At 30.3% G+C, this 13,734-nt stretch overlaps 1 protein-coding gene across 1 annotated transcript in view; it reads left to right on the plus strand.

The window, feature by feature from the left end:
• The window catches only part of LOC106465070 (phosducin-like protein), a 44,674-nt gene extending 31,544 nt beyond the window's left edge, over positions 1-13,130 (plus strand). Inside the window, exons 5-7 of the mRNA XM_013925268.1 lie at positions 2,880-2,993; positions 4,033-4,157; positions 11,866-13,130. Coding sequence (XP_013780722.1) covers positions 2,880-2,993; positions 4,033-4,157; positions 11,866-11,974 — 348 coding nt within the window. The 3' untranslated portion in view covers positions 11,975-13,130. The remainder of the gene's footprint in view (positions 1-2,879; positions 2,994-4,032; positions 4,158-11,865) is intronic.
• The last annotated feature ends 604 nt before the right edge of the window (positions 13,131-13,734 follow it).

Consider the following 13,734-nt stretch of genomic DNA (forward strand, 5'->3'; position numbering starts at 1 on the left):
GAGTAGAGCTCAGTGATTTAAGCTATTAATCAATATGATCAACTACCTATAGCATGGATTACATCAATTAGTGTCACGTAAACTAATTGATTAATTGAAATTATGATTTAACGAGTTTCAGCCCAGTTTCAGCTAACAATACTGAGAATTAAATTGTGGCGAAATGCTACAAGTTCTTCAAATACCTATAGAATGATAGGTTTCTTTTTTGTGAGTGTAAAATATTTAAAACAATGTTTTACATGTATATGTTATATTTGAAAAGGCTGCTTTTGTTACTGCTAAAATGTTATATGCATTTAGTGGGGGTTGTGTCTTACTCTAGGCATATATTTGCCCATTGCTGTTTATTAAAAAAGCCAACATACAAGATAAAGATTGAGAATTTAAAATCTACTAATAGGGATTGTAAACAAAAGTAAGCAAACAGAGCTGGAGATATTCTTCTGACAGTTTGCTCAAACTAAAAATCCCTATAATGACTGCACTATAAAATCAGTGCAAGTGATATCTACTGAATTATGGGATCGCACAGGAATTTTACAAAAACTGAGAGAGTAGTTTTAAACTTAATTTGACTGTCTTAATTTTGTTGTACTATGAAATTTTCTAAGTCCTTCACTTTCCGCCATCAAAAAATCTGGTGTTTTCCTGGTGTGCACTTTTGTTGCAAACTAAAGCTTGTGCATTTTCTAATGCATTAATTGGAAACTTCCAAGTAAAAGATTCCCAATTTTGCTGTTGCGTTTCGTTACTCGAGTTGCTATTGTTCATCATTACTCAAGTTTCCTGTCTCAACATGGATTTTCATGACTATATTTCAGCAATTTTGTAACAGCGGATGATAACCATAGTAGATTTTCCTACTCTGACTGTTTCTTATTTTTAGCTGAAATTGTGAGTGTGCATTCAGTATTTATTACCACTGTATATAGCACTATTTTGTATAGCTATTGCTGTTTATAAGTAGTTGATGTTAAGGTAACAGTTGTAAATCTTGTCGATTTATGCTAAATGTGTTGCTGTTGTCAATCTTGCATGCATTATTTGTGTTTTCTTATTCCCAGCAAACACTTGTGCACTTTAGGCTGTTAAAGAACATACATATGCATCATGTAGACCTAAAAAGGCAAGCATGCTACTGCGTCTGTTTACATTGCATTAATCTGTGTTGTATTATATTAGAAGAAACATTATTCCGTTCTGATGAGATTGCTTTGTTGCTGCTCATCTTTTGTTACATTACACTGTGACATTGATGGAAGCCGGTCAATAAATCTGTAATGATACAATCTTTGTCGTCAAGATGATCCTTTGAGAACAACTTTACATTTTGTTCTAGTTACATACCAGTACATGTGTTTATTCTTTGTTGCTGCTCGTCTTTTGTTACATTACATTATGACCATTGATGGAAGCTGGTCAATAAATCTGTGATGATACAATCTTTGCCTTCAAGATGGTCCTTTGAGAACAACTTTACATTTTGTTCTAGTTACATACCAGTTCATGTGTTTATTCTTTGTTGCTGCTGACGCATGTTTTGCTAAATTACATTATGACCATTGATGGAAGCCGGTCAATAAATCTGTGATGATACAATCTTTGTCGTCAAGATGATCCTTTGAGAACAACCTTACATTTTGTTTGTCATAGTTTCATACCAGTACATGTGTTTATCTTTTGTTGTACATTTGTTATTTATTTTGAATAAGTTCAGTGTGGTGGTTGGATGGAAAAAAAGCCAATGCAGCAATAAAATGTTGAAAAACATGTAACATTCAACTGAATGCATATGTACGTGTGTAGCTTAAAATTTATTCTTCATAAATTAACATAAAAAACTTAAGAAAAAAAAAGATTTGAAAAAAATTTTTAGTTTTAAAAGGGGGAATAGGAATCATCGAAAAGTACAGAAACAAGTTGAATCAAAATGCAAAGATTATATTTTCAAGCCTACAACTAGAGACTCTAAAAAAAAGTCAACAAACAAAGCTGGAAAATGTCTGCATTATTTTCTCAAGCTACAAATCCCTATTGTGACATGACTAAAGTTGATAAGTATTGTAGACATGTTTATGTACTTTTTGATGATCCCTAATCTCCCTTTTTTAAATTGACAATTTTTATTAATCCTATAGATAAATACAGGTAACAGATGATTAAAAAAAACACACACATTAGGACTGTAACACACTAAGAGGCCTGTTAATATTATATCCATGCTGAATTTTTTTCTTTAAGTTATCAGAAGAGTAATAATATGCTGTAGAATTCTTAAAGTTTTTGTGTTTTAAAAAATAAAAATGCTTATCGCAAACACTTTTTATTTTGAAGATGAAGTTTGAAAGTCTTCACATCATTTTTTTCATATAGTTTTTCATGATGGTGAAAACAATCAACTGATGTCGTCCTCAAAACTCACCCACTGAAGTGTGTTTATAAAGTGCTATGTCTTTCTTTCTTGTATATGTGCACATACTGCATATACTGTTAATTTGATTATCTGGGTAATTTTATATGTCTTGTGCAACAGTTGTTTATAGTTTTTATTTCTTGTCTGTGACGCAACCTTCATATTGTCTTTTTCAAAGCTACTGTCATCAAACAAAGTGCATCAAATACACAAATATATTATAAACTATGTCCATCATAAATCATTTAAATGAATAAGTCAATGTTTTAATTAATCAACTAAAATGCTTCCTACAGAGTAGTTTACAGAAGTATGTAGTTAAATTGTTCACAATAAGTAAGGAACCAAAATTATGATATGTCAGAATATCTTTTTATACCTTTATTATAAGCAAAATATGTTTTTATGTACATATAAGCTTCTAAAATGTTACTTTTAATAAATCAACTTGTCTTTTGTCCAGGAGAGTCAGGGCTGTGAAGCTATGAATGGCTGTTTACACTGTTTGGCCCAAGAATATCCTCAAGTAAAATTCTGTGCATTAGAAGCATCTTCAGCAGGAATGAGCAAACATTTTGTGAGTTTTTAATATATGTTACAAATGTGAAATTTCTTATTTTGTCATCAGATTTCATGAAATATTTAACGTGTGTTTAATGGAACTCAGTGTAATAAGCATATGTTCAATAGTTGTATTCTATACTTGAATGGCATGTAAATATGATTAACATTGGAATATGGATATAGTTTTATTAATACATTTTTCATATTTCAAGTACACGTTGCTGTATTTAATTGCAAGTTACAGGCATTAGGATGTCCTAAATCTCAACTATATTAATCTTACCAGAATGTTATTTTCTTAGGTGTAAGTTTAAAACTGGTCTATTATGGTGTTTGTCGTGCTTACTTGGATAACTTATGGATACTTGGCATGCTGGTCATGTGCAAGGATTGAAAAGTTAGAAATTCTGTAAATGGGTCTTGCTTAGTAATGTGGATGATACAATATTTTGGAAAGTTGTGTTGGAGTTTAGAATTGAATGTATTCCCAAGCAAAGTAAGCTCTCATCATAATCTTCTTTGTGATCATCTTAGATTTTGACCTCATCTTTACTTCTACTCTAGTAAATGCCACAGAAAGCTATCCCTACAAATAAAAAAAAGTGTTAAGGGAACTAGTATCAGTCACTTATTTATTTCCATTTTATGAATAAACTGTTTCTGTTTATTGAGGAATATTTTGTCACATTCCCTCTTATTAGTGACTGGATCAAACTTATTTACACTTAGCTTGGCATATCCAGAACCATCCATAATTCTGATGCTTAATAGTTTTTATAACTGTTGGCCAATTATACCTCAGATTACCACAATAGGCAAAATCATTTCTGATTCATGTTTAAAATGGCTTCAATGGAAACTTTGTACTTGAGCATGCATTTTTAAACCTTCTCTAGAGAAGAATTGGAAAAAGTTTTCCATCTCTGACCTGTAGAAAATAATATGAAAGGAATAAAGAAGGAGAGTAACACAAATTTCTTTGTGTCTAACTAAGCATGTGTATTTCAGCAAAGGTTGATGTTAGTTTTTATGTTATTTGTTTTCCACAATAGGAAGAAAGTGGGGTTCCGGCACTCCTTGTGTATAAATCTGGAAACTTAATTGGAAACTTTGTTCGATTAACTGATGAGTTTGGAGAAGACTTTTTTGCAGTAGATGTGGAAAGCTTTCTTGTTGAGTATGTTGATACATTTTTCATATTTTTTAAATCTGGTTTATTACAGACACTAAACCAGTTTGTTCTGGACTTGCAAGTTTTTTTCCAATGGTGATTTTTGCCACTTCTGCTTGATTAATATAATATTTTTAGATTTGTAAACATTTTCAGTTAAAGGGCTTCTAAATTATAATGTTGTACAGTAAACTCTCTTTAGGGAATCAACCTTGAATTTTTGTTTTATAAGCCTTCAAGCAAATCACAGAGGGAATTATTTAAAGAAAATGCTCTTGGACAATTATGTGGTGATAATCAGTGCCAAACTTAGATACATATTGTCTTAGTATATTAAATGTTGAATAAAAATTCATTTCTAAATAAATATATTATCAGTGCCAAACTTAGATACATATTGTCTTAGTATATTAAATGTTGAATAAAAATTCATTTCTAAATAAATATATTATCAGTGCCAAACTTAGATACATATTGTCTTAGAATATTAAATGTTGAATAAAAATTTATTTCTAAATAAATATATTATCAGTGCCAAACTTAGATACATATTGTCTTAGTATATTAAATGTTGAATACAAATTTATTTCTAAATAAATATATTATCAGTGCCAAACTTAGATACTTATTGTCTTAGTATATAAAATGTTGAATAAAAATTCATTTCTAAATAAATATATTATCAGTGCCAAACTTAGATACATATTGTCTTAGAATATTAAATGTTGAATAAAAATTTATTTCTAAATAAATATATTATCAGTGCCAAACTTAGATACTTATTGTCTTAGTATATTAAATGTTGAATACAAATTCATTTCTAAATAAATATTGTTGGTATTCTTTCAAAAGTAATCAAAGTGCTTTTTATGTATTATATTTTATTGGAAAACAGAAAATAAACTTGATTTTCAGTACATTTTCTCTATCATAACTATTTGCTATATATACCAACAAGTTGCCCTTCTAGTTTCTCCTGTTTATTCCTCCATTTCTTTCCCCTGTTTAAAGGAAGTATTTGCATATTCTCATTCACACGACTATCTGAAGTAAGTGTGTGTTTTACCCACTGTATAGAGCCTTAGTTCGGTTGACATGAACCATGTGTACATTATTTCACATATCAGTGTACTTAACTTACTTGATAAATCTTATCTGGTCAAATTTTCTGTTGGTACCTCAGAATGTTAATCTGCTTTCCTGTCCTGCTACACCATTCTTTTCTTGGATTTTTTACTTTGTCCCTGAATTTTTTTTATTTCTTGGAATTGGATACATCACATTTATTTGTTAAGGTGGTTTCTTTTAATATCTTCAAGTGACTGCAGCTGCTTGTATTCAGCCAAAAACTTCATCACATCCAAGTAAACGTAGGGATTGATAATTATTTGCTAGTGGGCTGCTATACCTCCATATTCCTTGAGGTACAATAGTAAATTTGAATGTCTGTTAGATGTGTATTTTATATAGATATATCAATACCGTTATCATTCCTGGTTGTCAACTTATTGTCATAACGGATAATGTCTGTGGTAATAGTACCCAAATATCCAAACACTAATGATAAAAAAGAAAGAAAAACAACCTAACATATCCAACAGAACTTACAGTAGAAAGAAGTAATAATAATAATAATAATGAGGTCTGTGCTAATTATTTAGATTTGGATATTACTTTTATAGAAGGTACGGTGTAGTTGACTATTATTGATAAAAGAGAATTTAATTTTCCCATTCTTGGTCTACTCACACCTAATAATGTTATTATGTATATCATGTTAAAAGGTATTATTATATCTCTACCACAACAGTTCTTAATAGTATATAGTAACTATAATTCTTTTATGGATAATGTTTTATTATTAAAAAATAAATTGAAAGATAACGGCTATAGAGACAGGCAATTAAAGAACTACATTATTTTTTAATGAATACAAAAATATTTTAGAAACTAAACTACCAATTAAGGAAAATATCTTATAAATAAAATATAGAGGGAGTTAGTTATTTTACCTTATAAATAGTCAATAATAATTTTTCTAGTAGTTTTATTTAGTATAACCTGGGATGGAAAGACTAACTTCAAGTAGCTGGGCTTGTCTCGGTGTTCCCTTGTTATACTTGAATAAATCTTCAGAAGAAAGGGAGGAGGATGGGAGTTAGAACTATATAAGAACTTTTAAGGTAGGGTGTAGAGTTCTATTTAGTTCTATTCAATATTTTTATAGTTCTCTTTAATATATTTTTGTAAGGGTTGCGGTTGGGAGTTAAATTAGTAGAAATATTAGGGTGGCTTTATTTCAATTCATTTCTACTTTAAGAAATTTAAGGGTAACTGCTTTCCCACAACTGCCTGTAGACAGTGAAAGGCAGTAGAAGCTGAGACGTTGTGGGTGTAAGCACTCGGCTTCGTACCCTTATTTGATTGATGCTTTTTTTTTCATGATTTTTCATGACGGCTGAATATATTGACATCAGCATTTGAATATTGTCTGACAGATGGGATATCCCTAATGCATTTGGGTGCAATTACCACAAACATTATCTGCTATGACAATAAGTTGACAACCTGTACTGATAACTGTAATATGGTATTTAATTCATTATTGTTTTATAGTGCTGGTTCAATCACCTATTAACAATTAAATGTAATCAGCAATTTGAAAACTATTTATTTATATATTTCATATATTCTCACTTCATGATAGCATCTCAAGACCATGTCACTGTGTCTAAAATGAAGATTTATACATGTAGTTGGCCATGAGTAACTTTGTAGGGTTTAAATAAAACATCATGTGTTTATGGCAATGAACCCTACTCTGGTTCATAAAATATTCAATAGATTATTTAATTATTTGCATGATCTAAGCAATAGAAGTCAGATGATTTTTTTGGAGATTAGTTTTCTAGATGATATATTGGAATTTGGTTATTACCATTGTCAAATAGAATATTGTACTTTACCCAGGTGTGAGAAGAAACCATTTTAAATATTTCACATACAGTTTTAATATTTGATAGATGAAGGTTTAGTTCCTCTGTTAAATTCCAAAAAGTTGTCAATACAAATTTAAAATGGCTAAGGTGAGCACCGTTATTGGTTGATAAGGTCAGGAAATGCAAGAAAGTTATTAGTGAAAATGAATGATTCACTTTAACAAGTTCTTGAAAATGGAGTTTGGCAACCATCAAAAAAGCAACTGATGAAGAGACTTTCTAACTATTTAAATTTACACTTTCTTTTAACTCTATATACCTGGATCAAAGTGAGCATGCCATAACCTTTTACAGAGTATCATTCAACATGGTATTATGTATTTGATGTCAGAGTTATCAACTATTCAGTTTACCATGCACTGGTGACTTAGCAACAGTTCATGGTAGAAGAGAGTAAATACCAGATATGATACACAGGGATACTGAAAAAAGAACTGTTGATAAGCATTTTGGAAGTTCTAGAGATTCCCATGATGCAATATGCAAACAAACAATGGACTTTTTATTCTTATATCACGATTATCTCTTTGCATTTCAACTTGTCAGAGTCTGAGTCAGACTGACATCATCAATTCACAGACATATTTTGAGTATAACAGACTTACATACACACATTTAGTAAATTTGGAACATTTCTTCTCTCTTTTCTTCTGAACATTTGGTTAACTCTTCATTATTAGTTCATCTTATGTTTGAATCATGTGCTAGGTTTAAAGATTCATTGCTCTTATTTATAGAAGATATATATAATGTGCTTTTAGCCAAATTAAACTTATCTGAAGTACATTTTATCAATAATTAATAAACACTTTCTTTGCCTCTAGAGTATATGAAAAGCCAGTTGTAAATTGAGTTTGAAATAAAATAATAAAAACTGTGTTGTTGTTCAAACATATCTTAATTATACCTTTGTTTAACTCTGTAAGAGCCAATTTCAATTCATTAGTTTTCCAATCAAGCTCTTAATAGCAAAAAAGGTGTTTTGCAGTGTGACATGAGGTGTGATTAGCTGTTTTTAATGTTTACGGTAATTAAGCATTTCATTTCTGTGATTGTTTATGGAAAAACAAATGATTCATGCTTCCTGAGCATGGGATTATATTTTTTTTGGTAAAATGTAGGCTTAATCGTCAGTTACTTTAACTAGCTTGATGTTAAGACTTATTTGATTGGCTGAATGAATAATCAATAGTATATTTACACAATAGACCATAATTGGAATACTTTTAATTAAACTTTCAAAATACAGGTGATAAACTATGATTTATATTTATGGAATTTGTCACATATACAGTGATCTATTCTATTGATTGTTGCACCCAACAGACATTTCTTGGAGGTGAGGCTGTCTTTCTTGTAAGTCATCTTACAGAAGTATAGAGTAGATAAATAAAATAACTTATTCAAAGTTTTGAGCTAGATTTTTATGAATGTTTTTTCCAGAAATAAATCAGTTGCCATTCTTATTGCTCATTCTTTTAAATAATCACTCTCAGAATTTAAAAATATATCTTTTTTTTTTTGCCAATTGTCAAAATAAAATGGCTTTTACTGATATTTCTTAATAATATAAATATATACTATGTTGTTGTTGGGCTTATGATTCTTCTACAGTAGGTGTCTGTAATTTGTTAGCAATAAATTCAACGATGAATAAACATCACGCACTTCACTTGTTTTCTAATAATATAGATTTCGGAACAAGTTAAATATATGTACAACAAAGTCTTCACACTATAGATATTATAGGCATATCATAAACACTATATATGTAGTTCTCTCCTTGTGAAAAGTCCACTTAGGCCTATTCAATTACTTTAGAATTTCAGTTGACAAGCTGAACTATCTTCTCTATTACTATCAGACTAGTATTCTTTGTGTGATTCACTTACAGTTGTGGTACGAGTTGCAGTAATTGTTTGGTCTTCTTTCTTTTGAAGATTCTCTGCTCCTTTTGTCAAAGTGCACTCAGGCTGTTTCAATTGCTTTAGAACCACGCTTTGATGGAATAAATTATTTTTCTTATCTTTTTTTCTACTGTTAGTCTTATTCTAACATATTGTTAGGCCTATCACTTCTACAGTACTTAACTTTTCCTTTTATAACTTTACTTTCTTCTGCTATTGTCTGTCTGTCGTCACGCTCGTCTCACGCTATTTATATCTTTATCACCTAATCATCTGTCCACTTTCTATATTCTCGACGTCAGTGTATTTCACACGACATTCAATAGTCTCAACATCAATGAATTATTAACAAAACTTCCCACAATCGTCTGCTTTTAATTGTTATTATAAGAAAAACTAAACAGTAATAAAATATTTACTCACAAAAACAAATCAATCAGTAACATCTAAACTAAATAGTCTTTTATGTCATGATAATCATCAAAGTCATAAAATAATTTCATGTTGACCAACAGTGTTTAATACAAAAGATGTCATTAAACTACTTCATATTCAGGTTTGATCGAGATCTCTGGTAAATATACATCATACACTTTTTCTTCCCAGTACCTGCTTCTGCCATAATAGAATGGTATGTTGAATGCATGCCTACTTGGAGAGTAGGTTATTACTATTTGATCCATTGTGTGAATTGCATTAGCTGACTCTCTGATAAATAAATTGACTGTGGATTTCTCATAATGTAAACTTATGCCACAGCCTGATTTTACATTTCATGGAATGCCCTTTCTCCTTAAGAATGATGTAGAGTTTAATATTTGGACTTGAATGTGTCCCCTCATATTAGACAACCTGGTGTGTTGACATGGGGCTACATATGGAGTTTAAGGAACTCCCAACATCCATTCTGTTCTTCCAGGTGATCAACAACCGTTGCCACATGGGACTTGATTAGCATGATTCCTTTATTTTTTCATTATCAGTTTCATTCATATAATACTTATTGCTATCTTCTTCCTTACATCCAAAAGTATTTGAGTTGTATGTGTACATCCGTGATTGAAAACTGAATAATTGCTTGAGAGATTGTACTGAGACATGTGTGTACCTATTACTTATGTATATTGACCTCAACTAAAAATGAAGCTTTATCTTACAGATCAAATTGTCTATATACCTGTGTGAAGAGAAGGGAAACGCAGCAGGTGTGGTCACGCCCTCTAAATTGTACCCAATTCTTGGAGGCAGTCTTTCCTGCTTGTCCTCTTACAGTCATCAGAAGTATAGAGCTGTCATTAAAGGTTGCTTAAACAATGTAAAAGAAAATAACTACATTTATCAAACAATAGCTGCAAGTGTGATAAGAAGAACACAATCTTGGAAGTTTTGTACATGTATAAAAGATATTTTAGTGTTCTAAAACCAACCTCAGATTCCAGTAAAATGCACAATTTTCACTAAATATTACAAAAATTTTTCTGAGGATACATGACCCTATACCCCTCTAGTATGACTTCACCACTTATTTCCTTTAAAAGTAGCACCCCCCCCCCCCATCTATAGATTTCTATCTACAACCCTTATATATATAAATTAAATAATTTGTTCATTAAAATTGAAAAAAAACTTGTTACATGTCAAAAGACTATGTTGTATTGTTATAGGGTAATTATTTTTAAAGAAATGTTTTTGCTACTTAGAGAGAACATAAAATACATATTCATCATGGAAGTAGCTGCAGAAATATTTACCCAAAACTAACTGGCTGGTAATTCATGATAAAAAGTAGTATCCTGAATTAATATCAATAACTATAATAAGTTTCAAGCATTTTTTGTTTCATTTTATTGTGGTGAAATGCTGTAGTCCAATTAGGAGAGGATCTTTCAAAAAGCCATGTAATCATCATGCAAGATAAACTGCTGATGTAAAGTTGCATCAGAATCAACTCCTGATACTTCCAGAGATTGAGCATTAGTCAGTTAGTCTGTTGACAGTAAGATACTCCCGATCATTTTGGTATTGAATTGAAACTTTCGTGTTTGGGTTATTACCACATTACGAGCTGTTTTCAACAATTGTTTGAAATATTGATACGTTACCAGTAGTTACTGTCTTTTACATTGTTTACGTTTCAAGCGTGATTAAACAGCAGCTTTACACTACTCATGAATGTAAGAAAGACTGTCTTCTAGAAATGTCTGTTGGTAAACCATCATTCAGAATCAGACATTGTGGGAAGCTCAGAATTGAAAACACTACAAAACTTTTTCTTAGAAATTGCAAAGAACATAGCACAGTGTAAGACTGAATCTAAGTCCAGTTACACAAAAAATATGTGTTTATATCTGTAAGAATGATAAGGAACTTGTACTGTTCATATCTAGAACATTGATAATGAACTTGTACTGTTCATATCTAGAACAATGATAGTAATGAACTTGTATTGTTCATATCTAGAACAATGATTGTAATGAACTTGTATTGTTCATATCTAGAACAATGATTGTAATGAACTTGTACTGTTCATATCTAGAACAGTCATTGTTCTAGATATGAACAGTACAAGTTCATTATCATTGTTCAAGATATGAACAGTACAATTTCATTATCACTGTTCTAGATATGAACAATACAAGTTCATTACTATCATAGTTATAAACTTGCAGTATTTTTCAGAGTTGGTGCTTTTTTTTAAACACATTTCTTTGTAGAATTTAAATTTTCTTCATATTCAAATATCATGTTCTTTCACTATAAACTGTAAAGAATGCATTAATGTATGGTATAAAATAACCTTTTTTTTAGGCATGGAATGCTTCCTGACCAAAGCTTAATCCCACAGATTTCCAAATCTAAACATGGTGGACGTGGGCAAGACAACAATGAAAGTGACAGTGACTTTGATGTGGAATGATTAATTAAAAAAAACAAATAAGATCTCTTGAAAGACTTTTTCTACTTTTAAGTTTTGTGATAGTGATGCATCTTTTATTAGACTGTTTTGATGCAAATAAATAATGTACCTTATTTTACCAATCCATTAACTTTTGTATGGAACTTATAATAAAGTGGTCTTCAGGATAAGAAACATTCTTACTATTCATCAGTATCAATTTAGAGGAATGTACTTCAGAAAAATAGACAATTCTTTTTATTGTTGTTTTTGAATATTTGTGGTTTTCTGTACTTGTGCCGGTATGCATACAGTGTATTCCCAAATAACATCTTACGTATATATACATTTATGGGTAAATCAACAAATAAATAGCTAATGGTCGTAGTTAATCAATATATAAAAGGATTGTAGAAATTATGTCGATCTCTTCTTGAGAAAAATCTTTGTATTTAAAAATCCCCCTTTCATGCAGATCCTTTCTAAGGATTTTATGGATTATTTCATATCAAATCTTGTTTAAGTTAAACAAACAAAATACATTCAATAATTTCTAGAAAAACAAATGTTTCTGGTATATAATGGCAATAATTTAATGCAACTATGTTCTTGTAAAAACAGTCAAAATATTAAGCTCTTGTATCATAGAGAGAGTATAAACAAAAATTTAAGTATTTCAGATGCCAAGTTACTTGTAGTCTTCTCTAGATATTATACTTGTGTTCCATACAATTTATATTCATGGTTACAGAAAAGCTAGATAAGAGTTATCAGTAAGAAAAAGGAGTGTGTAATCAGCACAGTTTTGATTGTGTTGATGAGGTTTGGTTTGTTCCACTTAGCAGATGTTGACATTCTATCATTGTAGGTTTAGATAATGTTCAGCTGTACATATGGTAAGTGTGAACTTTCATCCAGTATTTTGTGTTAAATCCAAGGTGAAGTCTTGAAGAGTGTTATTTTTTCATTTGTAGTATAATTAATGGTTCAAAAGGTACAGTTTCAGATCTTTCAAATTGAGTTTTGTGTAATTCTCATTTGAATGTTGTTCCTACTTATTACTTGCTGTAATAGAAGATAAAAAAAAAGTGCTTAAAATGTATTTTTGTTAAGCTCTATCATTTAAATGTGTCAGATACAGCTTTTGTGTTTTTCCAATAAAATTCATCTCATTCTATTTGAAGTTTGGATTGTATTTGATCAGAAAAGTTTTGTATAAGGTATGGTGCTAATCATCATACATATGTGTTTCTTTATACAGGTAATGTAAAGTATGTACTCAAATGGTGTATTTCACGATATCTTTGAAGTATGGTGCAAAATTTAGATCTTAAAATTTAATTTTTAAGTTGAAAGATTGTAAGGTACTTTTAATTCATTACACAAGCTGGGTGGTAACAAGTCCAGAAAGTCAGAAGGATTGTGAGCCCCTCCATATTTTATAGGATGTGCAAACAAATCATGCTGCTCAGCCGTGTCAGTTATTTGGTGTATTTTAACATAACTTAGTCACTTCATGTTATTTTATTTGGTTATGGATTGGAGTAAATATTCTTTTATAAATAAGAATGCAACTTATTACTGTGGACCATCAAGCAGTAATGTTATTGTTTTTCTGTAATACTTTGATATGAATTAAACAGTTTTGTTATTATTTATTTATAACCAGACTACAAGCTAAGGTGGTGCTAACTAGCTATAATTATGAGGTCTTTATAACCAGACTAAAGCTAAGGTGGTGCTAACTAGCTATAATTATGAGGTCTTTATAACCAGACTAA

The sequence above is a fragment of the Limulus polyphemus genome, unplaced genomic scaffold, assembly GCF_000517525.1.
Source record: "Limulus polyphemus unplaced genomic scaffold, Limulus_polyphemus-2.1.2 Scaffold1826, whole genome shotgun sequence".
NCBI classification, from domain to species: domain Eukaryota; kingdom Metazoa; phylum Arthropoda; class Merostomata; order Xiphosura; family Limulidae; genus Limulus; species Limulus polyphemus.